This window comes from Mus caroli, unplaced genomic scaffold (genome assembly GCF_978045245.1).
Source record: "Mus caroli unplaced genomic scaffold, Mus_caroli_1 scaffold_17, whole genome shotgun sequence".
NCBI lineage: Eukaryota > Metazoa > Chordata > Mammalia > Rodentia > Muridae > Mus > Mus caroli.
In genome coordinates, this window is record NW_028227272.1 from 14,260,847 (window position 1) to 14,287,151 (window position 26,305).

A 26,305-nucleotide genomic window follows, 5' to 3' on the forward strand; every position below is an offset into this window, starting at 1 on the left:
CTTCCCGGCCACGTGATCGCCTGACTCCTCCCCCTCCCCCGCACTGGGTGGGGCCTGGTCCCCCTCTGCCGCTCCGCCGCGGGGTTAGCTCTGGAGGCGGGGCTCTAGCGCAGTGCTGGCGGAAGTAGTGCTCGCGGCGTCCACAGTGAATCCGCCCGCCGGCGCTGGGCTACCGACTCCTCGCTCAGCGGCCCCTCCTGCTTCCTAGGTTCAGGCTGTCGCCCGCACCATGTCTGGCTATCCTAAAAGCTATAATCCTTTCGACGATGACGTGGAAGACGAAGACACCCGGCCCGCGCCGTGGAAGGACGTCCGCGACCTGCCTGACGGCCCTGACGCGCCCATTGACAGGCAGCAGTACCTGAGACAGGAGGTGTTGCGCAGGGCCGAGGCTACCGCTGCCAGTACCAGCAGGTCCTTGTCTCTCATGTATGAATCGGAGAAGATCGGAGTCGCCTCTTCCGAGGTGAGCCTGGGGCAGAACTGAGCTAAACCGGCCAATCAATGCGTTATAAAAACGGGATGAAGAAATATTTTGTTTACGATCTTTTGGTATTTTTCTAATTGCCTACTGTAAGTTCATGGACATAGTGTAAAGAATTATGTATCAGGATCACCTGATGTTTACCTCCGGAAGCTTCCTTATCTATTATTCTGCGTGGTTAATTCCTCTCTCGCTGCCCTGCCCTCATGTCTAGTTAAAAAGTAAACTCCAAATAATGTTCTGTGTGAGAGTGAAAATGCCAAAGTGCGGCCTGTATTTGGGAAGTAGTGTCTGTTTCATTTATATATAACTTGTTGGGCAGAAGCCTCAAGCTGTTCCTCTCTAGTGGCCCAGTTAAAGTGTGAACTGTGTATGCTTCAAGTGCCAGGTGGTGCCTGAAGTACTGAAGCAAAGGGAGCCTGTGTTCTTCTTCTCACATCCTTGACCACTTTTCACCTTTCTAATGGGAATATTTAAGTCCCCTTGCCTGGACTCCTGCTCAGGAAACCAGATCCTGAATTGAGTCTAGACTCTTACCTTTGTAGACCATGTGTTATTGCGACAGCTCTTTCCATCCATAGAAAATTTCAGCAACTAGGAACTTTGCCTTTAATTTACCTGTATTTGTGTATGCACAGTTTGAGGGTGTCCCCTGAAGCCGGAAGAGGGCACCAGGGAATCCCTTGGAGCTGGAGTTGACAGATGGGTGCTGGGAACAGAAATGGTCTTCCGAAACTTCTTTAAGACCTTTTCTTTTTGAGGAGTTTGGCTTGGTGGACAGCCTACCAATGAAGCCCAGGCTGGTCTGGAACTTAGAATTCTTGGTCTCAATCTTTCTGATCCTGGGATTACAGGCATGTACCATCTTCTCCAGCATAAAATAAAGATTATTCCAAGACACCAGGTTGCCCCGAAGTCTACTAGTAAAATAGTTGTTTTGGCAGAAGAAGAAATTACTGATATATCAGCCAAGAATAATCTTAAGTATTTTACAGTTTTGAAATGTAATAGTTGAAACAAAATATTGTCTTCCTCTACCAGTCTTCATCCCTGATCTTTGGCAAGTGTTCTCCTCTGGGACTTGGACAGATCTCTGTTGTTTCTGTTGCCGCTGTTTGCTGCTTTACCTTCTCCTACCCTTTCCTGCTGTGGTCTCCCTGACGGCTAATGTATGTTCTGCCCCTAGAAAGTTGTGCTTCTGTGTACTGGATTCTTAATGTTCCACTCCAGATCAATTGGAGTCCTACAGGTCTTGGTAAACAGGTCACTTTGTATTGAGATAAGTGATAAGTTATCACAATGTAGCCCAGAGTAATCCAGATTGGCCTTGAACTCAAGATCCTCTTTCTTCAGCCTCCAGAGGGCTGAGATCATAGACATTCACCAGATGCCAATGCCAGGCTGTGAGCAGGTAGGTCCTCTTGAAGAACAGAAAGCACTCTGACCTGCTGAGCCATCTCTCTAGCCCCAAAAGAGAACCTTTTTTTTTTTTTTTCTCAATCGTATCAATATGTAATCCTGACTGTCCTCCAACTTTATGTAGACTAGGCTAACCTTAAACTCAGCCTGGGAGTGCCAAGGTTCAAGCCACCACACCAAGCACTTTTATTCTTTTTAACTTTCAAGTGAGGTGTTCTTTACATATTGGCCTGTATATTATTTAGTAGTATTGAAGGTTCTTTCATTGTTAAATACAATGAGGGGTGGTTTGGGGGCGGGGGCAGGGAATAGGCTAATGGTCATATTATATTCCATTAGATAGATGACTTCTGTTTATGCAGCCAGCCTCCTAATAATGAATATCAGAATATTTGCTTCCTACATGAACATCACCACCTGGCCAAAGCCACTCCCCTTCCTAGGATACTCTGCCGCTCCTGGAGCAGTCTAACATACTACAGTGATCTTCTCTGGAGCCTGGTTTCTCAGTTCAGCAGAGCCCAGCAACGCACAGTAGACTAGGGTTTCAATTGACTTTGCACCAACACAATGGAAAGGAACTGATGCTTGGTAATACTGACACATAACGTGCTCAGCTGCCTTGGCTAGCACACGCTCCTCAGAGGCCTACTCATCCTTACATCTTTCCAGTGTCTGCCACTGAAGCCACACTGAGCATTCAGTTCAGAGAGGTCAGAGAGACAGACGGCATCCCTCATAACCTGGAGGAGTGGCAAGGCAAACTCCTCAGGTTTTCCCCAGTTCGAGTAACTAAATCCATTGCCGTAGATGTACTCTTGTTTTCTAGAAAGCTGGTGGGAGCAGCATTCCCAGTGAGGGCTTCCCAACCAGGCCTGCTCCTCCAGAGTTGTTCATGGTGACTCTAATGCATCCAATTTCTGTTTCTGAATCCACTCCACATCAGGGCAATCTCTGGCTCACACAGAACCCAGCAAGCTCCATGTTTACTTGGCTATCCAAGCTAGAATCTGTTAGTGTGAATGTGTATTACCTTGAGAGAAATAATGAGAAGTTTCTTTCTCTCTCTGTTTCTCTCTTTCTTTCTTTCTTCCTTTCTTATTTTTTCCTCTCTTTTCCTTTGTGCAATAGTATTTGCCCAGGCTCACCTCCATCTTGCTGATCCTCCTGAGTTCAGCTCTGGAGTACTGGATTACATGTCTGTGCTACCCCACCTGCTTAATCCCCAGTCTAGGATAATTAATTTCCGAGTTCTGAATTTAGTGTGCTGACCCCAGATTGACATCCATGTACTTACCAGTTCATAGCTAAGTTTAATTTCAAACTCATTATGAGGCCTACCTGATGTTCCAGGATGCCTTAGTTGTAGATTGTATTGTGATCTGTGGGGCTCCATATCATTTGCTGGGTGTTTCCTGCTGGGTCTCATGGGTCCTACCCACACCCTTCTGTGCTTGACACACAGTTCCACTTCCCTTCAGTTACTCCAGCTGCCTAGACTAGCTGCTTTCTTCAACTGAGGCATTTACCCCACCCACCCTTGGGACTCCCTGTTATATATATACTCCTTAAACCAGGCCAAAAACCCTTGTTGGGGGTTCACTGTGTGTAACCTTTTTATTGTTTTTACCATGAAACTAAGCTCAACAAAGCAAGAACGGGTCTGCCTAACTCAGCACCACAGTGTTGTTAGCAAATTAGAAAAGCGGATTAGACTTGCTCTTACCCTGCCTGGACTGTATGAGCCCTCAGGGAGGAGTTTGGGCTTGGTTAGTCCCCTAGCACTAGAAGAATGCTTGGCAGAGAGGAAGTTCTCCTGAGTGTCTTGGAGAAAGTCCCAGCAACTGTTCCAGGCTCAGGCAGCAAGAACCCTTTTAATTCCCTGAATCCTCACAGTGTCCCCAGAACATAACCTGTCTATGTGAGTGTCACCTCACTTCAGGCAGTCTGAGCCCTTGCATGGCCATTGTTTCCCTGACTTCCTCTTCCCCTTGCTCTGAGTATTTCCCAGAAAAGAGGAGTTGAGGAACTTTCTCTGTGGTTCCTAAGCATGTCCTCTCTCTCCTTTTTCCTGTTTAGATTTAGAAAACACTTGGGGCTTAACAAGTTGGGGAGATCACCTGTAATCATCTCATAAATAGTCACTTGGTCCATCCAGTCTTCATATGGAGGGCATTTTGTGTTTTCTTGTCCTTTGTATTTGAGACAGGGTCTCATGTAGCTCAGAATGACCTCCAACTCTCTGTACCTGAAGATGACCCTGAACTGCCTTCTCCTTCCAAGAGGTTACAGGCACGTCCCACTGCCCCCACCCCCATTTACAGAGAGCTAGGATTGAAATCCCAACATGTAAGCCAACATCAGGCAAGCACCCTTACCAGCCGAGCCACATTCCTCATCCAGGAGTTCACACCACTCACACACACCCTGGGCCTCATTCTCACAAATGCAGATGAAAAGGTCAACACAGCCCATTTCTGAGCTATGGGAGCACACCTCCAAGCCCGGAGCATTTGAGGTCTGCCTTCAAAATGGCTGGGGTACAGAGTCTTGGCCAGTCTGTCTTCACAGAGAAGCACTATCAGTTCTCCTCTGTCATGTGCCCTGCCACACCCCCTTTCCTCCTTGGCTGTCCCGAGGTCAGAAGCACAGTCATTTCCTGTCCTTTTTAGGGGAGGATTTTAGCCAAAGAAGCTCTTTGCTTTGCTGGTCTCATGTTCTCCATGAACAGATTCTAGCTTATAGAAACTTCCAGAATTCCACTTTAACCCCCAGGCTCATCTGTTGTCCTGTGCAAGCATCCAGAGCTGTGGATGTAGCTCGGCTGTAGAGCACTCTGCTGTCATACATAAGCCCTGAGTTTGAGCTGCAGTATTGCAAAGTAACACTGATAATAAAGAAAAAGAAAAAAAAGGAGCAGGGAGAAAGATAGAAACAGTACATGTATGCTATAGAAATCATTTATCCAAAAAGGATCACTCTGGCTTGTTCCACAGCAGCCTGTGAAGATGATATGCTTGGAGACTCTGAAGATAAATTTTTCTTTATCCTTTTTCTTCTGAAAACTAGCTCTTGCAAATTTGTTTGACACAGTCAGTCTTAGTTAGGGTTTTACTGCTGTGAACAGACACCATGACCAAGGCAAGTCTTATAAAAAAACATCTAATTGGGGCTGGCTTTCAGGTTCAGAGGTTCAGTCCATTATCATCAATGTAGGAGCATGGCAGCATCCAGGCTGTCATGACGCAGGCAGAGCTGAGAGTTCTACTTCTTCATCCAAAGGTTGCTAGTAGAAGACTGACTTCCAGGCAACTAGGGTGAGAGTCTTAAGCCCACACCCACATTGAAACACCTATTCCAACCAGGCCACACCTCCAGATGGTGCCACTCCCTGTCCAAGAATATACAAACCATCATATTCCACTCCCTGGCCCTCATAGACTTGTTAAAAAACATGAGTCTGTGGGGGCCATACTTAAACATAGCATAATGCAAATGTATTTAGTCCAACTTTCAAAGTCCTCATAGTCTATAGCAGTCTCAACAATGTTAAAAGTCCAAAGTTCAAGGTCTCTTCTGAGATTCATCCAACTAATTAACTGTAATCCCCAAAGCAAGGCAGGCAGGAAACCAGCTGGGCAAATTCCAAACTCTGCATCTCCATGGCTGATGTCAAAGTGGTCTTCAGATCTCCACTCCTTTTTCATCTTTGTTGACTGCAACAAACTGCTTTCTCCTGTTAGCAGCTTTTCTCAGCATGTATCCCATGGCTCTGGCATCTTTAACATCTTTGAGTCTCCAAGGCAATTTCAATGTTACAGCTTCTTGTATCAGTGTCTGGGATTCCTCTTGATCTTTTGGGCTACTCCTAAGGGCTGGCATCACTTCTCCAGCTCTGCCCTCTGTAGCACTCTAAGCTCAGGTTGATCCACTCCACTGCTGCTGCTGTTCTTGGTGATCATCCCATGGTACTGACATCTCCAATACACTGGGGTGTTCCACTCCAACTAGGCTTCACCAATAGCCTCTTATAGGCTCTCTTCATGGTTCCAAGCCTCAAATCCTTTGCATGACCTCTTCAGTCCTGAGCCATCAACTACAGCTGGAGCTATACCTTCTCCTGGCCTTCCATGACCTCTCACAGTGCCAAGCCTCAGCTGTTCTTCATGACACCTTCATGCCTTCAAAACCAGTACCACCTGGGTGATTCTTACACATTACCAAGTCCAGCTGCAGCACGAGGGTACAACCTTGGCTATCTCTGTAACACAGCTTCTTTGTGCTTCCAGAAAACACTTCCAAGAAGATTTCACCTCAGTGATGCTGGTTTCTTCATAATCACTGCTAATTTCTTAGCTCCAGCTAACCAGCATCAATTGTCCCAATAGTTCCTTCCATTCTTAACTCTAGAGCCAGAGCCACATGGCTGAAGCTGCTGAGGAGTTCTGCTGCTGGCAAGAATTAGAACATGACTCACTTGTACTATTACATTGTCACTGGCTTTCTGTTTTCCAAATCCTTCACTGCCTGAGCTTTGCTATCCTGGGTCTTGCTCTGTAGATTGGCCTTGAACGCAGAGATCAGCATGCCTGTCTCCTGGGATTAAAAGTGTGTACCACCATGCCTGGATCTAAATTTAGCTGGGTAGGATCTTGCCCCAAGTTCCCACTCCCTTAATCTGTTATCTCTTAGAACACAGGATTTTGCTCCATTTCACTTCCTGGTATCCCTTTAATACTCGAACCATATATTTTATATTTTTCCTTTCTAAGCTTGCTATGCTTGTTCAAACTTCTCTTCATAAGACTTAACCAGAGAACAAAGTCTTTGTTGAGCTTTTTTAAAATTTCCTTTGTCAGTGCAATTAATCTGAGTCTCTTCATCTTAGCCTCAGGCAGACTTTTCAGGCAAGGGCAAAAGGTAGCCACATTCTTCACCAAAATACCACAAAAACAGGCTTTATGCCACATTCTGAAATTCTTCTCCTTTGAAATCTCTTGGGCCAGGTCAACACAGTTCAAATTACTCCCAGCAACAAAGTCTTCCATATTCCTACTAGGATGACCCATTAAGCCCCATTTAAAGCATTCCACTGCTTTCCAAATCCAAAGTCCCAAAATCCACATTCTTTCAAATAAAAGCATGGTCAGGCCTTTCACAGCAATATCCCAGTCCCTGGTACCAACTTCTGTCTTAGTTAGGGTTTTACTCTTGTGAACAGACACCATGACCAAGGCAAGTCTTATAAAAAACAACATCTAATTGGGGCTGGCTTTCAGGTTCAGAGGTTCAGTTCATTATCATCAAGGTGGGAGCATGGCAGCATCCAGGCTGTCATGGCGCAGGCAGAGCTGAGAGTTCTACATCTTCATCCAAAGGCTGCTAGTGGAAGACTGACTTCCAGGCAACTGGGGTGAGAGTCTTAAGCCCACACCCACATTGACACACCTATTCCAACAAGGTCACACCTATTCCAACCAGGCCACACCTCCAGATGGTGCCACTCCCTAGTCCAAGAATATACAAACCATCACACAGTCCAAAAAAAATTTTTTTAAACTTAAAAATTTCTAAGCCAGGAATGGTGGTTCATACCTTCAGTCTCAGCAGAGGCAGGTGGATCTCTATGAGTTCGAAGCAAGTATAGGCTAAATAGCAAGTTCTAAACCAGCCAGAGCTATGTAGTGAGAACTATCTCAAAAAAAAAAAAAAAAATGCCTGGGGCTGGAAATATAGTAAATAGAGTTTAAAGATAAATTCAAATCAGTATTTTGCCTATGTGTTATATCTCTATGTACTGTATTTCTGAATTTCACTCACTAAACTGAAACCCAGGTAACACATTGGGTTAGAAATGTTAACCCCGTGTTAAAAATGTGTCTGGGGTCCCAAGAAAATGACTGCACAATCCAAGGTATTTCATCAAGGCAAGAGGATTTACTTCTACAGAAGGGTGCGTAGCCATGCCAAGTCAAGCAGGCAGGTCCACCTCAGAGTGGTCCTGCAAGTCTTTGATTCCTAAAGCAAAGGGATTCTGTGCCCCAGTCTGAGTGCTCAGTTTTGTCTCACACTCTTAGGCAGCTGGCTAACTCAAAATAGCATACCTAATAAACAAAGTAGGACTTCTGAGAACAGGTTGCAACCTTGAGCATGTACATATTGACTTCAAGAAGAGCTGACTAGTGGTTACAATGTTTCAAATGGAAATTTGTCTTATTTAACCCTTTGATAGAAAAAGCAGCACATTTTGTTTGCATGTCCCACAGCCTCTAAACAGACTAAAGAAAGCTCCTCCTTACATTAACTTGGTACCTCTACATTTAACTTGAACTTCAGTAGTTTTCTGTAGTTACTCTAAGTTGGTTCCAGGACTCCTACAAACACCCTGAATGCTCATGTCCTTTAAATAAAATGGCATATTTCCATCTCATGAACATCTCTGATATACTTCTATTTCTTCATTTATTGTTTTTAAGGCACAGACAGGACAAAGTTTTCAGTCCTCCTAACATCACACGCACATCCTACTCAAACCTACCTTCCTCCCTACCTCTCTCCAGTACCAGGGATTAAACTAAGGGCCCTGTGTGCTGACCAGCCAAGTGCACAAGCACAGAGAGCTGCCTCTTTTTCTCCCATGACAATCATGTATGTAAATTACATAGTATGATATAAATGACATCCAGTCCATCATGTTTGTCAATTAGGTAAAGTATTCTATCTTCATTCCTAACTAAAAGAGTTATGATTTTGCCGGGCATGGTGGCGCACGCCTTTAATCCCAGCACTCGGGAAGCAGAGGCAGGCGGATTTCTGAGTTCGAGGCCAGCCTGGTCTACAAAGTGAGTTCCAGGACAGCCAGGACTATACAGAGAAACCCTGTCTCAAAAAAAAAAAACAAAACAAAAAAAAAAGAGTTATGATTTTTATCCCTAGACTATGTTTAGATTTTATAAAGCCTGTCACCTGAAAACCACGTCATCTACTTTCTCAATGTTAAACTCTCTCTCAATGTCAACTCTCTCTCTCTCTCTCAGTGTTAAACAACTTGAGTTTGATTATGAGACTAAAACTAGTCTTTAGCCCCATCAGAAATCTGAGAACGACTAAAACATTACCTGGGTATATAGGAAACAGCAAACACAGCTTCTCAAACAACTATAGAGACAGCTGACTACCTGGACAGCCCCTCATGCCTCAAAATCTAGGAGCATCTGTCTTTGGCCTTCTGGCTAAGGATCATCTGACAGACTTACAAAGCAGAATTATTTGAAGGACTGCTGACTCTGTCTTGGCAAAGCCAGTGGTCAACTATTTTGTAAAAAGTGTTCTTTTCTTGGACAGTTTTGTCTGCAGATGAAATGGGCAATTTTGGCCCAGTTGACTACCTTGCCACTATAAGCAACCTCACCTGGAGGTAAAGATGTTCAATATCTTCTCTGAACCAAGGAGGGGGTGCTGTCAGGAGCAGACGTGTTTCACTGTCAAATGATTAAATAACATTAAGTGTCATATTCTGTGGCTTTCTGATGTTTTTGAAGACTCTTTATAATATATAAAGTAATCTAAACTGTTAAACCTTAACTACTCTCACCCATTTCTCATTGAAATATCTGGAAAACACCCTTTTAATTAAATCAGAATCTAACTTAACCATGAGTTTGTTATCTGGTCTTTAACTTGAATTATTCAATCATCTAAAAACAGTGTGTAATAGCAGTTATAGAAGAATTGGGTCTAAGCTTTGTATTCTTTTTTTCTTTTTTTTTTTTAGATTTATTTATTTTGTGTGAGTACACTGTTACTCTCTTCAGAGACACCAGGAGAGGGCATTGGATGTCATTACAGATGGTTGTGAACCACCATGTGGTTGCTGGGAATTGAACTCAGGACCTCTGGAAGAGCAGTCAGTGCTCCTAACCACTGACCCATCCCTCCAGCCCCTAAGCTTTGTATTCTTAAATGAGTTTTATAAACACAAGTCTAAGAGTAACAATATTAATCCCAAATTTTGTATTAATATAAGAAGTTCATACCAATGAAAACCTTAAATCTGAATCAAAATAAATTTTGTACCAAGGTAAGAAATTATAACTTTAACTTTGTATCAATTATAAAGATGTCTACCTTGCTGGAGAGATGGCTCAGCAGTTAAGATCACTGATTGCTTTTCCAGAGGTCCTGAGTTCAGTTCCCAGCAACCACATGGTGGCTCACAACCATCCCTAATGGGATCCGATGACCTCTTCTGGTCTGTCTGAAGAGAAAGTCAATGTGTTCACATACATTTATATATATAAATATATATATATAAATATGTATATATATGTATACATACACATACATACATATATATGTGTGTGTGTGTATGTATGTGTATATACACACACACACATATATATATATATCTACCAATTAAAATATATCTACACAATCAATTTTACCTATTTTCTCCCTATTCAAAATTATAGCCATTCCCAAATTATCCCTTAAATGACAACTTTTCTATAATTTGTAAAATAACCATTACCAGACCCCCAAAACCACGGAATTGGGCTGATGACTCACCATAACTACCATAACTTCTGGCTGAACAGGGATGACAAAAGTTCTTTAAAGTGGAGGGAAGGATAGGAAAGTTAGATTTGGTTAGGCATTAAGAAAGCCAACCCCAGCAACTGTTAGTCTCTGTATGGACTGGATAGTCTCTGTATGCCTAGAAGGCTCAGGGCTTGACTGAAATTCTGACTGGACCCATCCGAAAGGTCGAATGAGTCAAAATGACCTGGAATCCATGACACAGGGAGTCCAAAAGCAGGTCAGCTTAGCACCTCTGAGGATGAATCTCACCAAAGCTGTATGCTCTGTAATAACAAATCTCAAAATAGATTTAAGGACCATCAAGCTATCTGCATGGATTGTGTAGGATGCACAGACTAGATAAGGATGAAATTCTGCTCCTTGTTTGAGCGTGTGAAAGAAAGCTGTCTTTTTTATGAGTTAATTTTATTAATAACCAATTATAGTAAGTCTTCATGCCATGTGAAGGATGGCACAATGAATCTTCACCTGTCCTGTTTGATTCTCGTGAATTTGTCTAGTTCTGCAGGGGTCTCCCTCTGTCATATCTGACCCATATCACTCTGGAAAGGATCTAGAGCCTAGTCTCCTTCCCTGTCAACACAAATGCAGAGCCTTCCTCCCAGAATAGTATGCCCTTGAGCCAGTAACTGGAAAAACCTTTAGCTTGACCTCTCTCCCAGAGGAATAATAATATAACCACAAAAAGCAAAATCACACCCATTTTGATAATTAAAACAATTCAAGGCAAAAAAAGCAAACTAAACAAATGTATGAGCCTATTTCCAGGCTCTCTCTTTATATAATTCTCAAGGCATATAAATTCCTACTGTCTGAGATAGGCTAGACACCCTATCCTCTGCTTCTAATCTGTCATGTCAGGAATATTGAACCCAGAATTCCCGTGGAGCCCATTGCTTGTTGGAGGCAGCAGCCTTTCTCTGCCTTCCTCCCTTTTGACAATCGGGGAATCTAGTATCCATGAGCTGAGGCTCCCTTGAGTTTCTTTGTTTAAGGTTACCACACTAGAGCTACCACATGACTCACTCCTCTTGCTGAGAAACCAATTTTCCCCTCTTCTTAGAACTGTATCATTGTGAGTTTGTGATCAATCTGAGAATTTCATGATGGCCAGGGCTACCCAGAGGAACTCAAAGAAACAAAAACAAAAAAATAAAACTTACACCAGGCATGGTGGCACATGCCTTTAATCCCAGCACTCGGGAGTCAGAGGCAGGCAGATTTCTGAGTTCGAGGCCAGCCTGGTCTACAAAGTGAGTTCCAGGACAGCCAGGGCTATACAGAGAAACCCTGTCTGGAAAAAACAAACAAACAAACAAATAAATAAATAAATAAATAAATAAATAAATAAAATTTAGGTGTCAGCTTTCTATTTCCTGCTTGTGGTCCACAATATGAACCCTCAGCTCCCTGTTCCTGCCATCATATCTTGTCTCTTACTGCTATGTCTCCCCATCATGATGGACTCTTATTACTCTGGAACCATAAACCCAAATAAACTTTCTTCTATTCGTTGAAAAAGAAAGTGGGCTGGGGAGATAACTCCGCAGGGAAATGCACTGGCCACACCCTGGCACCACCATGGAGATACAGGAGCCATGCTGTGGAAGCAGCTCATGTGTAGAACCAGTTCCTATCATAGTGGGTGTCTTAGTGTTTTCCTGCTGTGAACAGACACTACAACCAAGGCAACTCTTATAAAGGACATTTAATTGGGGCTAGCTTACAGGTTCAGATGTTCAGTCCATTATTATCAAGGTGGGATCATGGCATTGTCCAGGCAGACTTGGACTGAAGAAGCTGATAGTTCCACCTCCTGTTCCAAAGGCAGCTAGGAGAAGACGGCTTCTAGGCGGCTAGGATAGAAGTCTTAAAAGGATAACACACCTACTCCAACAGGGCTACCTGCTAATAGTGCCACTCCTTGGACCAAGCATATACAAACCATCACAGGGGGCAAGCTTGTTATGTTTGACCAGTTTGACTGTCCTGGCCCATTCAGGACTTTCAGCTTCCTGGGCTTTGTGAGGAAGGCTGCCAGAGCTCTGACAAACCCCCCAGGCATTGTGCAGTCAGGGAAAGAGGACTAGATATCTGTTTTGTTTTTTGTTTTTTTTGGTATTTTTAAACAAAGGTATTAAAAGCATACATTAGATAATAGCTTATACAATAAGTGATGCTGGCCACGCTGAATAAACATCTGCCCAAGACTGAAATTAGATTCCCATCTCTCACTCTGCCCATGATCCAAACTGGGTCAGAGACCTTGATTTCATATTAATATGCTGGAACTGCTTGAGGAAAACATTCCTGAATACATCTAGGAGCAAGAGACTTTTCTTAGTAGGAAATGTAAGGCTGGGCATGAAAAAAGCTTAGTGGTAAGTGACTACCTCACAAGCAGGAGGCTAGGGAGATGGCTCAGCTGGGGAAGTGACTACCACTCCCTGGGCCAAGCATATTCAAACCACCACACTGCTAATCAATAAGAGGGTTAAGAAACTGCCCAGATGGTTCTCAAAGGAAGAAATGCAGGTGGATAATAAATATTTTTTAAAGTTCTAACATCTTAGGCATGGTACCTTTAATCCCTACACCAAGAGGCAGAAGCAGGTGGATCTCTGAATCTGAGACCAGTCTGGTCTACATAGCCTGTTTCTAGGATAGCCAAGGCTACACAGTGAGATCTTGTCTCGAAAGAATAAAACAAAACAAAAAAACTCACAAAAAACAAAACTGGACTATGATGACACATGCTATCTTAGTCAGGGTTTTATTCTTGTGACCAGACACCATTGTAAGGAACTGAGAGTCCTACATCTTGATCTGCAGGCTGCAGGAGACTGTGTGCCACACTGGGTGTAGCTTGAGCATAGGAGACCTCAAAGTTCACCCCCACAGTGAGATACTTATTCTAACAAAGCCATACCTATTCCAACAAGGTCATACCTCCTAATAGTGCTACTCCCTTTATGGACCAAGCATTCAAATACACGAGTCTGTGTGACACATTGCTATTCAAACCACCGCACATTTAATGCCTTTAATCCCAGCACTTGGGTGGCAAAGGCAGGTAGATCTCTTGAGTTTAAATTCAAGGCCAGCCTGGCCTACACAGAGAAACCCTGTCTCAAAAAACAAAAAGAGAGAAAAAGAAAGGAAGAAGGGAGGGAAGGAGGGAGGGAAGGAAGGAAGGGAGGGAGAGAGAAAGGAAAGAGGGAGGAAAAGAAGACAAAATACAATAAAGGCTGGCAAAGATGGTAAGAGAAAGAAACACTATTCACTGCAGTGAGAATATAACTGGTGTAGCCATTATGAGAACACTGTGGAAATCCTCACAAAATCTAGAAATAGTGATCTAGCTATGTGTTCCTGGGTGTATACTCAAAGGATTCCATGTTTGTTCCTGTTCTTTCCACAATACCAAAGGCATGGAATTGACCTAGATGTCTATAGATAGGTGAGTAGAAGCTGGAGAGATGGCTTAGTAGTTAAGAACACTTCTTGCTCTTGTGAAGGACCCAGGTTCAGTTCCCAGCCTACATGGTGGTTCATAGCCATCATAACTCCAGTTCCAGGGGATCCAGTGCCCTTCTTCGATCTCCATAGGCAGCAGGCACATAAGCAGCACACATATATCCACGAAGGCAGAACACTCATATACATAAAATAAATCTTTAAAAAATGTTAATGGATAAATGAATCATGAAAATGTGGTACATATACATAGTGGCATTTTATTAAACATATAGAAATTATGAAATTTGTAGGAAAATATATGAAACTAGAAAATATTACATTAAGTACTGTATTCTAGGCTCAGAAAGCATCTCACATGTTCTCTCAAGCAAATCATGGTTTCCTCTCACGCTCTCTTGTGCTCTTGCTCAGTAATTTTAGTAGAATTTTTGTTTTGTTTTTTGTTTGTTTTTGCTTTTGAGACAGGGTTTTATAAGTAGACCAAGATGTCCTAGAACTCATTATGTATACCAGACTCAGGCTGGCCTCAAACTCATAAAGATCTGCTTGCCTCTGCCTCCTGAGTGCTGGGGCTGAAGGTGAGCACCACCATGCTAGACTTGAATCCTACTTTCTAACTGTTAAACATGGGTAGAGTCTGTGAAGCTTGAAAAAGGCCCCTAAGATGGGAGGGGTACTTTAAGATAGGTGCGGAGGATCCAGGACCATGTGATACATAAGTGGAAGGAGGAATACAGGGCCAGGGTCTGCAATGATAAAGCAGGGACAGAGGAGAGCAGGGAAGCAAACCAAACGTCCATGTGAACTGGCATAAAGGGGCCAGCGGGCTGGATCAATTTGTACTGTCAACCCTAAAAACTTATGTTTGATCCTCAGCACCTACATGGTAAAAGAAGTGACGTCACCTCCCTTAAGTCGTCCTCTGGTCTCCACATGTAACCACCAGCCCTCAACCAGAATAATAAATACATGATTTTAAACTTTTTTTTGTTTTTGAGGCAAGGTCTCTCTGTGTAGTCCTGACGGCGTAGAAGTTTAGGGGAGCTGTTGGGAGGAAATGTTACAAGGAAGCCCATTACTTTGTAATAATCTAATATTCTAGAAAAGGATGGAAGCAGCAGCAGCCCTGTGGGAAACCAGATAAAGCACTAGCCTGGCCTAGAAGTTACACCAACCCACCTGACTCTTCCCCCAAAGTCCCCAAGTGCTGGGACTCAAAGCATGGGCTACCATTCCCATCTAGACAATTTTTTGAGACTGAGTCTCACCTGGTCCAGGCCTGCCTCAAAGTCACTATATGACATTAAATTAATCCTCTTGCCTCTGCCTCTCGAGTTGTGGGGTTACAGGTTTGTGTGCCCAGGCCTGGTTGATGGAGTGCTAAGGATCCAACCAGGACTTTGTGCAAACCAGATAAGCACTCTACCAATGGAGCTACCTTCCCAGCTCCAGACTTAAATATACTATGATTTTTGGAAATAGTGGACATGGCGTGATGCTACTGCCTCTTGCCTTCTGCAGGAGCTGGTCCGGCAGCGAGGAGTCCTAGAACACACAGAGAAGATGGTAGACAAGATGGATCAGGATTTGAAGATGAGCCAGAAACATATCAACAGCATTAAGAGTGTGTTTGGAGGATTTATCAACTACTTCAAATCCAAACCAGTAGAGCCTGCACCTGAGCAGAATGGCAGCATCGTCTCCCAGCCCAACAGCAGGTGAGTGCAGCATCTGCATTGGATACATAGAACAGTAGAGATAGGCTCTGTGAAGGAGCCAAGGCTTTCAGACCTTGTCAGTGCTGTTAAGGTATCCTGGAACCTTGTGGGTTACTCATGGGAAGGGACCTACTCACCCTCAACTTGCTAAAGAGAAATCACTCCCCTTATATCCAACTGTTCATCTAATTCATGAAAAATACTCCACTCTTAGAAAGTTTAATCACTAAAAATGTGGTTCTTTTTACAGACTGTTTCTTTATCAAGTCATTCCAAAAGCCAGACATAGTGGGGCCTGTGTGTAATCTCAGCTTGAAGAGACTAAGGCAGGTAGATAGCAAGTTCAAGCCAAAGTCAGGCAATTAAGCAAAGCCTCATTTTAGGAAAAAAAGCATACTGATAAATAAGCCAGATGTGACAGTACATACTTGTGATCAGAGCAACTTAGGAAGCTAAGGCAAGAAGACCTAGATCTTAACACCAGCCGTGAGACCCATCTCACAAAACTCAACAAAACAAAGAAATCTATATGGCTGCACTGGTGATATGGCTCCCCAGGTAAATGTGCCTGCCACCAAGCCTGGTGACCTGGTTGGAAACCCAGAATAAACTCCCGACACCTTTTCCTCTGATCGCCACACATATTTACACACACAAATTAAATGTAATCCAGTGTATCTTACATACATACAAACATATACACATGTAGGCTAGGAGTGTGGTATATTAGTAGAAGGCTTGCCTAAATGTGAAGACCTAGATTCTATTCCCACCAGCATACAAAAATTAATCATACATACATGTTACACACATACATATATGAGTATGTAAAAATCTCATTTACATCTTCTCTATATCTAACCTAATCTGTCCATTAATTTGTACTTTAAAATTATAGATTGTTTACCTCAAAATTTTTGAGCAGAAATACAATAAAATCATACAAAGGAACCTGGCAGGCTTCAGCACCCCGTGTTCAATTATAAGGCAGGACTGGGGAGATGGCCCAGCAGCTCAGGGCACTGTTGCTCTTACAGAAGACCAGGGCACTCAGTCTCTTCTTCTGACCTCTGAGCACCAAGCACACACATGGTACACATACATATGTGTAGCCAAGCATAACATAATTTAAAAAAAAGGTATAATTGGATATTTGTTAAAACACAAGAGCACTATTCATACCTCAGGCATTTTTGTGTTAGATTGTTTGGTTTTTATGGGGGGGAGGTAAATGCAAGCCACAGCCATGTGCAGGACACTTACAAGAATTCATTCTCTTCTTTCTCCATGTGAGGATAGAGTTGGAGCTCAGGTTGTTCCATTTAGTGGCAAGTATTTACCTGCCAAGCCTTCTCTCCTGGGCTCTTGTTTTGTTTAATTTTTGAGAAACAGTTAGAAGTAACCAAGACTGGTCTTAAACTCACCATTTAGCTGAAGGTAATCTTGAACTTCTGATCCAAATTCTGGGATATGGTCTTGGACCTCCACATACAGCTGTTTTAATATGAGCAGCCTCAGGTCATTTAGGAAGCCAGCTCTAGGTCTTTGGCAAGCTTGTTTCTTCCTTCCCAAAGCTGTTCTTGATATAGCACCTGAGGGAGAGATAGGGCTTCTCTGTGTGTCCCAGGTCGCTGCTATTACCTGGTTAAAATGTAGAGCCAGATGAGATACAAACCTGTAACCCCAGCACTTGGGAGGTAGAGGCAGAAAGATCAGGAATTTAAGGTCATATTAAGCAGCTACATGTTGAGGCTGAGGCCAGATTGGACCACTTTAAAAAAAAGTGGGGCAGGGTGGGGGGGGGGAATAGATAGTAGGTCAGTTTTGAGTAATTTACTGACCCTTCCTCAAAGGTACCCACTTGGTCATTTCATTACACTTTCTATCCACCTGGCTCTAAGGATTCCTTGTCCTTTGTAAGGTCTTCCTCAGCCCACTGTGTGGCCTACACTATTCCCAGGATGTTCCAGAGAGGGCAGCAAAGGAAAGAAAGCATTGGCTATGCAACACAAAGGGATCGTGGAAAGATGGGTAACACTGCTGTGCACACACTGGCACAGAGATAACACTGTCTTTGGGGTGTCTCCTCCAATTTTTTTTTTTTTTTAATTTTCAGATTGAAAGAAGCCATAAATACAAGTAAAGACCAGGAAAACAAGTACCAAGCCAGCCACCCAAACCTCAGAAGGCTACAGGATGCAGGTAAGTGAGGATGTATAAAATCATGACTGGATCCTTGTGGGGATGGGTCTCTGGGTTTAACCTGAAGTACCAGTATGGGGACAGTCACCTCTCTACAATGATGGGCAGAGGCTGCGATATCTCACAACCCACATGCTGAGCAATGACATCAGGGACCGGGTGTTCTTGGGGAACCATAGGCATGTGTTTCAGTGGGGTTCCTTCTACCTCAGTACCCCATGGAATCTGAATGAGGAAGTGGGAACCTGTATCGCATTGAACATGAACCCTCTACTGCTGTAGCTCTGAGAAATTCTAGTAATAAAAAAAAACCCAAAGCTGGGCATGGTAGACTACAACTATAATCCCAGCACTAGGGAAATAGAAGCAGGACAATATGGGACCATGAAAGGCATTTTCTGGTTGAGCTAGGTTTAAACCCCGGAGACCCAGCAGGTGTTCCTGCAAGGGACAGACACTAGGCTCCTGACACAAGGCCTCAGCTCTCCTTAATTCTGTGGTCATCGGTCACGCAGGGCAACTCCCCAAGCCCTCCCACAGGTAGAGGACACGACTACAGACAGATCTCCATTTTAATGAGGCACCTAAAGGTCTGAAGGGCTTAGCCAATTAAGCTCCCCTTCCCAGACACTCCTTCCTGCAAAGGTATTTAACCTCAGGCCCGCCCTGGGAAGGTGGGGTGTGCTTTCCCTCATCACAACTCTCCACCATGGCAACAGACAGAACCCATCCGCCAGGGAAAAGTGGAACAGGTCTTCCTCTAAAGAGCTGTGTCTAATCTCCTGCAGGAGGCAGCTCTGTGTTCTCCACCAAGCCAAGCAGCCTGCCCAAGCAAACCTAGGACACTTTCCTCCCCGCAGCAACCAGCCGGAGCTCTCCTCCTGCCCCCTTTCCCTTTTGGCTCTGGGTCAGAGCCAGCCCCATGGCCCCTACTCCATTCTCAGCTCTTCCAACATTGAGCCGTGTCTGTGGTATCCAAATGCTAGAACCTGCTGTCCCTGGCTTCTGTGTGGCCCGGGGACCCACGAGCCAAACCCCAGCAGTTGGAAAGGGAACCTCAGACTGTGCTTCCCCATCCCTGGAACAGGGTCCTGCGGCTTCTCACAGCCCTGTGGGGGTGTGGGGTGCACACAGTCTCCTGCATCCTGCCTCACCAGGCAGCCCGAGCCCTGGGCCAGACTCAGGCCACCCATTTTAACCCACAGGACAATCATTGTTTAAGGCTAGCCTCGGTTGCATGTTGAGCTTGCAGGCGGCCTGGGATATATGAGACTCTGCCTCAACAAACAAAACAAGAAGAGCCCCCCCCCCAAAAAAAACAATTATAGGAACAGTGCTTGTTTTAAGTACTTGTTTTAAGTCCCTTAGAGGTGTTTACCTGTACCCAGGGCTCATGAATAAGTTAAAGGCAAAAGAATATGCTTGTGTATATAACTTATTCTGAGGTACCAGGTTGGGTCCATTTTCAATATGTAGATCTTTCACAGTTGGAAAACCAAATCAACAAACAAACAAATGCTAGGGAACTCAGAGTTCTCTAGAGGAAGTGTATCAGAATTTAACGAAACAGCTTACAATGGTAACAGCAGCAGAATCCCACCTGAGAGCTGAGGACCCTGTACTTACTCAGGCCTTGAGACTGAAGGCCTCAGCAGTGAGAGGAGTCCTGCAACAGACATCTCTTACCAGGAGTCAACCCCCAGTGCTCACTGAGTCTACAGGCTGGGCTTCAGTCATCCCAGTCTACTGACAGAAGCCTGGAGGTTCTGCAAAGCCTGCTCCCTAGTTGAAAACGAAAGCTTGGAAATGCTGGTTCTGCTGTCAGTGAGGGAATCAGCAGCCTGGTAACAGGGCAAATCCATTTTTTCTGGGATACCAGAAGGTGCTGCATGGAGGAATCTTCCCACATCAGTCAAGGCAATTTGGATAGTTCTTTGGGGACTCAGGTGGTTCTAATTTGTGGCAAGTTGCCATTAAAACGAGCCATACTACCAGGCACGTTGGTATACATGAGCATAGAAGCAACTGGGAACCAAGTGTTCAAACTTGAACCTATGGAGGCAACTTTCAGTGTTCTCTGAATTCTGTATGACTGTGCATGTTCACTTGCACACATACATGCATAGACACCACACATGAACAAATAAGAGAGACCCGATGGCTATGCATGGTAGACACACCTACAATCCTGGCCCTCAGGAGACAGAAATAGGAGGACTGGTGAAACTTCGAGTCCAACCTGGGCTGCACAGTGAGTCCCAGGCTTAGCTGGGAAAACATGGGGAGACCTTGTCTCAGAGAGAGAGAGACAGAGAGACCTGATGAAGGAAGAGTCAGAAGTCAAGACAGATTGACGTAAACACAGTTTATTCTGGAAAGGCTCAAACCAAGGAAGAAAGAGAAAACTGAAATGTACAAGGCCTAAGGAAAGCCATTTCATTGTCATGCCTTGAAGAAATACAAAAAGATCCTCCATCCAAAGACACAACTTGAGGGCATTAAAAGTGGCTATTCATTGTGTGGCACATGCTAAAAGGGTAAAAGGAAACAGACGTTCTATAGAGAGATTGGCTTCAGTAGTTAGTGCTAGAGGAAATGCAGTCAGATCCTCTGTATCACAAGTCCCATATCTTTTAATTCAACAAACTGATGGTGTAAGATATTCAGAAAACAAACAAACAAAAATCATAGCCCAGTATGGTGGCATACAAGCACTGTAGACAAGGCAGGAGGGCAAATGCCACACTGAACTGTGCAAGATTTTGATTCTTCTCATTAGTTCCTTAACAATAAAGCAGTCATTTACAAAGCACTTACTTTGCTTAAATATTGTGTGATACAGAAATGATTTCATATATGAGAGATACATTGAGACTGTATTATTACACAAGGAATTTGGGCATCCCCAGCTTTCGGTATCTCAGGAGGATCTTGGTACAAATCGCACACAGATAGTCGGGGACAACTGCATGTTAAACCTACTAAGAGATATTTCCCCCAAAGAGAGAAACTAGTGAATAGGAATACACTTAATCCTATCACGTAGGAGACTGAAACAAGGGAATGGCCATGAGTTCAAGTCCAGATTGGAACACCATGGGAAACTGTCTGGGGGAGGGGGAGAGGAAGAGGGGGAGGGAGGGAGGGGAGAGAGAGAGATGGTAGCACACAACTTGGGAGATAGAGACAGATGGTCAGTAGTTCATGGCCACCCTCAGCTACTTACCAAGTTCAAGACCAGCCTGAGCTACATATGATCCTGTCTCTAAAGAAGAGGGAGAATATTTTAGGATATGTTTAGAAATGAAATTTCAAGGAACATTTCTTAGGCAAACATACATTGCCTAGCATTTTCTTTCTGCTTGTTAAAGTAAAATGACAACATAAAAATAAATTTTAAACAGAACAAAAACAATCCTTAATTTTGTAATATAACTCCATTTCCTCTGGTTTCTTTGAGACAGTCTTACTATATAGCCCTGGCTGGCTTTGAATTCATGATCCTGCTGCCTTAGCCTTCCAAGTGCTGGGATTTCAGCTACAAATCACCACACCAGACAACAATTTTGATCTTTGCTTTTTTGTGTGTTTTGTATGGTTTTATATGGTTTTATTTTATTTTGTTTCATTTGAGATTGAGTCTCATTTACCCCAGACTGGTCTCTAATTCATCTTGCTCCATGTGCTAGGATTACAGGCATGCACCACCACACCTGGTAATTTTTCAATCTATCTCTGCTAGCTCGGCCAGGTGTAGTAGCATGCCCATATAGTCCCAGTTATTTCAGAAATAGCTTGAACAGAGAGTTTGAGGTCAGCTGGTACAGCATAAAAAGGCCTCCCCCTCTCTCACATACACACACACACACACACACCACACACACACACACACAAGGTAAGAATTTGTGGGATACCTCGACAAAAGAGTGCTTGCCTCGCATGCACAAGACCTGGTTTCAATCCTCAGGATCAAAAAAAAAAACCTACAATAACAAAACAGCCTGTCCCTAGAGCCTGCATGTGAGCCTGCAGTTTTCCGTTGACAGTTCCTCTGTTTTATATGTATATGTATATATATTATATATATATATATCTTTTTACATATCTAACCAAGTGACTTGTAAATTGAGGGTCTTTGATCTGTTAATGTTGAGGGACCAGCTCAGACCTGTCATCTCCAGCCTGTAAACCTGTCCCGTTCCCACTCTGTTCCTCTGCACGGCCTCAGAGCCTTTCACCTCCTTCCTCCCACCCTGTTAATCCTTTCCTGGTGTTCCTGGGGACACATCCCTAGGACTTCCAAAAAGAAAGAATGTACCAATTTCATGGACCAGCAACAACTGTCCCTCTGGTATTTTTTCAGAACTAGACTCGGTCCCCAAAGAACCTTCTTCTACTGTGAATACTGAGGTTTACCCAAAGAACTCGACCCTTCGAACTTATCACCAGAAGATTGACAGCAACCTAGGTAAGTATGGGAGCTGCTACAGCCTCCAGGCAGTTTGTGCTGAGCACAGCAAGAACACCCAGCACTGACACTTCATTGTGTAGATGCAAGTCACACCCCACAGCCATGTCCCTCTCACTGCCTCACACCTCAGGAATCTGTCCACTTCTCCATTCCTACATCAGTCCAGCCAAGCCATATCCACTGCTCATGTGAATTCAGACCAGACCGAGGCGTCTCTGGGGCTTAAGTGCATCCAGGATAAACCACACAGCTTTTGCATGGGTGCTAAGGACCTGAACTCAGGTCCTCGTGCTTGCTCGGCAAGTGCTCAGACCCACTGAGGCATGTCCCAGAACTAACCAGCTACTTTATCTCAGCCTTCTTTTCCTGTCCTTATTGTCCTCAAGCCCAAGAAGTTTCATGAGGCATGGGTGACTCTTTATTTTACTTTCCAGAAAACACAAGGTCGCAGGTTTGAACGACGTCAAGAAACATAGTGTGCCAAGCTTAGTCCCAGCTACCTGGATGGCTAAGACAAGATTGCAAGTTCAAGGCCAGCCTAGAAAATCTGTGAGCTCCTGTCTTGAAATGAAAAGTGTAGAGAGACTAAGGACCTGACTACGTGTCAGTGTGCTTCCCTAGCATGTACAAGGCTCTGTGCTTGATTCTCCAGCATGCAGGGGGGAAATGCCAATGTAACAGTGACCCCGGTAATCTTCTCAAGCAGAAGAAGCAGGGAGGGCTCTGTGGCTTCCAGGCCAGCCTGGACTGCTTAGCTACAGCCAGAGCTATAGATCAAGACTATACTTAAAAAGCAAACCCTTGGGCTGGTGAGATGGCTCAGTGGGTAAGAGCACCCGACTGCTCTTCTGAAGGTCCAGAGTTCTAATCCCAGCAACCACATGGTGGCTCACAACCATCCGTAATGAGATCTGGCGCCCTCTTCTGGAGTGTCTGAAGACAGCTACAGTGTACTTACATATAATAAATAAATCTTTAAAAAAAAAAAAAAAAAAAAAAAAGCAAACCTTTAACAGTGGCTGTCTAGAGGGAGGAGATACACAGTGGTCTCTACCAAATTAACCACATATCACTGTGTAGTAAATATCTATCTTTTCACTTCTGTGTACTCTAAGAAACATATGCTACAAGCTATGGCACACAGCTTCTTAGGCAGGACTCTGTAGTTGAGAGGCACTGTGACAGCCTGTCATTTCCTTCTCACAGATGAGCTGTCCATGGGATTAGGCCGCCTGAAGGACATAGCCTTGGGAATGCAGACAGAAATTGAGGAACAGGACGACATCCTTGACCGACTAACAACCAAAGTGGACAAGTTGGATGTCAATATAAAAAGCACAGAAAAAAAAGTGCGGCAACTCTAGAGACGCGGAGGAGGAACTCTGCTCCATCCTGATGAGAAGATTCGAAAGGCTCTCTTAAACTCATGGATGTCACTTATTACACAGTGTATAATATAACGTGTTTTCAAATGTGGGTCTTTGAAATATTAGTTTCAATGGGGGAAAAATGTGTGTTCCACATTTGGTAAGACCAGTAGTTCTAAAATTCTTGAGCTGTTCTGTTGAGTTTTAGTCTAAGCAGAGTAATTGTGAACACCTAGAGCCTTTGATCACTATGCTGGAAGGAGAAAAAGTACTGCATTTCTGATTTCATGTGTGTCTGCAAAGCCACGGGCAGAGTGTCAGAACTACTGCCTTTCATTTACCCATTTCTTATGTTTCTCACTCCGAGGCCTTACTGTGAATTCAGATGTGAAAGGACCCAGGGTTTGTGACAGAAGAACAGGTCCTTCCACATCTTTATATGACAAGTCTTGTGGATATGCCTGCACACACACTGAGCACATGGCAGCTCTCTCCCCTGAAAAGGATCCATGTTCATACAGAACGGAAATGTGTTGCCTTCATTGTCCCCATCCCCATCTTCTGTTCTTGTCCTGCACTTTAGCAGAAGGACTCAGAGCAGAACTGTTAGGCATGACACCTGGGAGCGTGTGAGAATGGACGCACCCCTCTTCTCACCTGTTCTCACCTCATTCTTTCCATCTCTGATGGGGACTTTCTCCACTGGCTCAAAGCCAACTGGTAGGTTGGTTTGTGTGCATGGAGTATTACTGAGCCCTCTGCCTCTGGGAATAGAACCAAAGGCCTTGTTTATTCGGTGCCTAGAGTCTCCTCATCCATCCCAGATTCCCAAACATTCTCCATAGCTACCAAGTGTTCCACCTAGTTTGAGGACTTAGACTCCACAAATGATGCTAACCTTCTGTCTGTCAGATAATTCGACCAAAAGGCCCAGAGACTATCTTAGCTAGCTAGTGTCCACTCCCTTCAGTTTCCAAAAGAAAATATTTAGAAGCATTAATTAAAATTGATTCCTGCAAGAATTTTTCCTTGTACTGCCAATAAAGTCACTGAAGCCACAGAACACCTGACTATCTTAAAATCAAACTCACATATTTTGAAGAAGGTAAAAGAGACTCACTAGTAGATATGTCAAAATCTATAATGCTGGTGCCTTCTTGCCTTAAAACTTGGCTCTTGTGCCATTTGGGGATCCTTCCTTTAGCATCTGGAGTCTGTAGCACCTTAAAGCAAAGCAAGCAGTGGAGTGTGGGTTCATCTCAGTGGTCAATTATCTACTCTTCTCTCTTGGAGCCTGGGGTTGGTCTCCACCATTGGGGAGAGGATCAGAAAATGGGGTAACAGGATTATTACTGTTCATGTAGCAATGTGTACACACTCTTGTCAAAAATTATCCAGCCTTTCTGAAAATACAGCAGCCACGGGGAGAAAGGGCCCAAATCTGAAATCTGACTGAAGTGGACCTCTGTGAGTTCCAGGCCAGCCAGGACGATATACTAAGATCTGTCTCAAACAATGTAGAGAGACCGATCCATATGTATTTCCACTAATTGGTTTTGTTTTGTTTTTTCTATAAAACCTTCCAAGTGTTATAATAACTGTTTCTCTTTATCACTATCAGGCATAGCCTTTTAGAAATTGATCAATATACCTCAATCCCAAGAAATTTACACATGAGAATGCCTTCCATGGGCATCCTAGTGTGAATCAGCTAACTTGAGGCAAAGGGACATTTTATGTACCTTTCTTTGTTTTGCTAAATTAATGAAGCCTAATCTTTTTTTACTCCATGAGCATGAAACAGTCTTCCTGTAACCATTAGAGGTACTCATCCAGTCTGTTCTTCAGACTCTGTGGTCCACTGAAGGTATCCCTTGGCCTGCTGGAGACTGGCTGAAGCAGGTGCTGCCTTACAAAGCAGGGTTGTTTGGAAGACACAGACACAAAGGACTTAGGGAAACTCCAGAGCCAGATCTGCTGGCTGACACAGTAATCACAGCACTTAGGCCAAGGCAGAAGGGTAGCCATGAGTTCCAGGTTCAGGGTGAGATCTTGTCTCGAGAAAATCAGTGGTTGTGTGTGTGTGTCGGGGGGGAAAGGTGGGCAGGGAGGGAGGGAAGAAAGACTCACTCCTGCACTGTGGCCTAGGAAGAGTTAGTGTTGGGGAGGTGGCGGGCAGAAGTGGAATGGACTTTCTGTCTCACAGGCCAGTGAACATATCCTTGTCATGTGAGGTCTGCAAGACAGACTGAAGCACCCTACCTTCAGAAAGGTGGCATTTGTAGCTTTAGGTCAGCTACGCGTATGTGTGCTACCAAAACAAGTGCATTGTCCTCTGGAGAAGACTAACCGTTCCTGACGGGTAACTTAGCAGCATTAGAGTGACCTCTTCAGTTGGTTTTCCTCATTCTGTAGGAGAGGCCTGACGTTCATTCATGTAACAAGTAAAACGAGAGCAGAGAGTCTTAATTTCCCTTTCTCTTCTTATAAATGTGCAATTTTAAGTGTATAATGTATCACTTCAGTAAAAAAAAAAATTCTACTTTGCTTGACTAAGCCCTTT

The 26,305-nt window shown here is 43.9% G+C and overlaps 1 protein-coding gene across 1 annotated transcript; it reads left to right on the forward strand.

Annotated features, from left to right (window-relative positions):
* The first annotated feature begins 91 nt into the window (after positions 1-91).
* Snap29 (synaptosome associated protein 29) lies at positions 92-23,847 on the forward strand. The gene is made up of 5 exons (XM_021185446.3): positions 92-466; positions 15,506-15,702; positions 17,819-17,904; positions 22,268-22,372; positions 23,582-23,847. The coding sequence occupies exons 1-5, from the start codon at positions 230-232 to the stop codon at positions 23,737-23,739; spliced, it is 783 nt and encodes a 260-aa protein (XP_021041105.1). The 5' UTR covers positions 92-229; the 3' UTR covers positions 23,740-23,847.
* Positions 23,848-26,305: the final 2,458 nt, after the last annotated feature.

Coding starts and splice junctions, on each gene's coding strand:
- Snap29 (XM_021185446.3), top strand. CDS start 230: ATGTCTGGCTATCCTAAAAGCTATAATCCTTTCGACGATGACGTGGAA. Junction 467..15,505: donor TCGGAGTCGCCTCTTCCGAG/GTGAGCCTGGGG, acceptor TGCCTTCTGCAG/GAGCTGGTCCGGCAGCGAGG. Junction 15,703..17,818: donor GTCTCCCAGCCCAACAGCAG/GTGAGTGCAGCA, acceptor TTTAATTTTCAG/ATTGAAAGAAGCCATAAATA.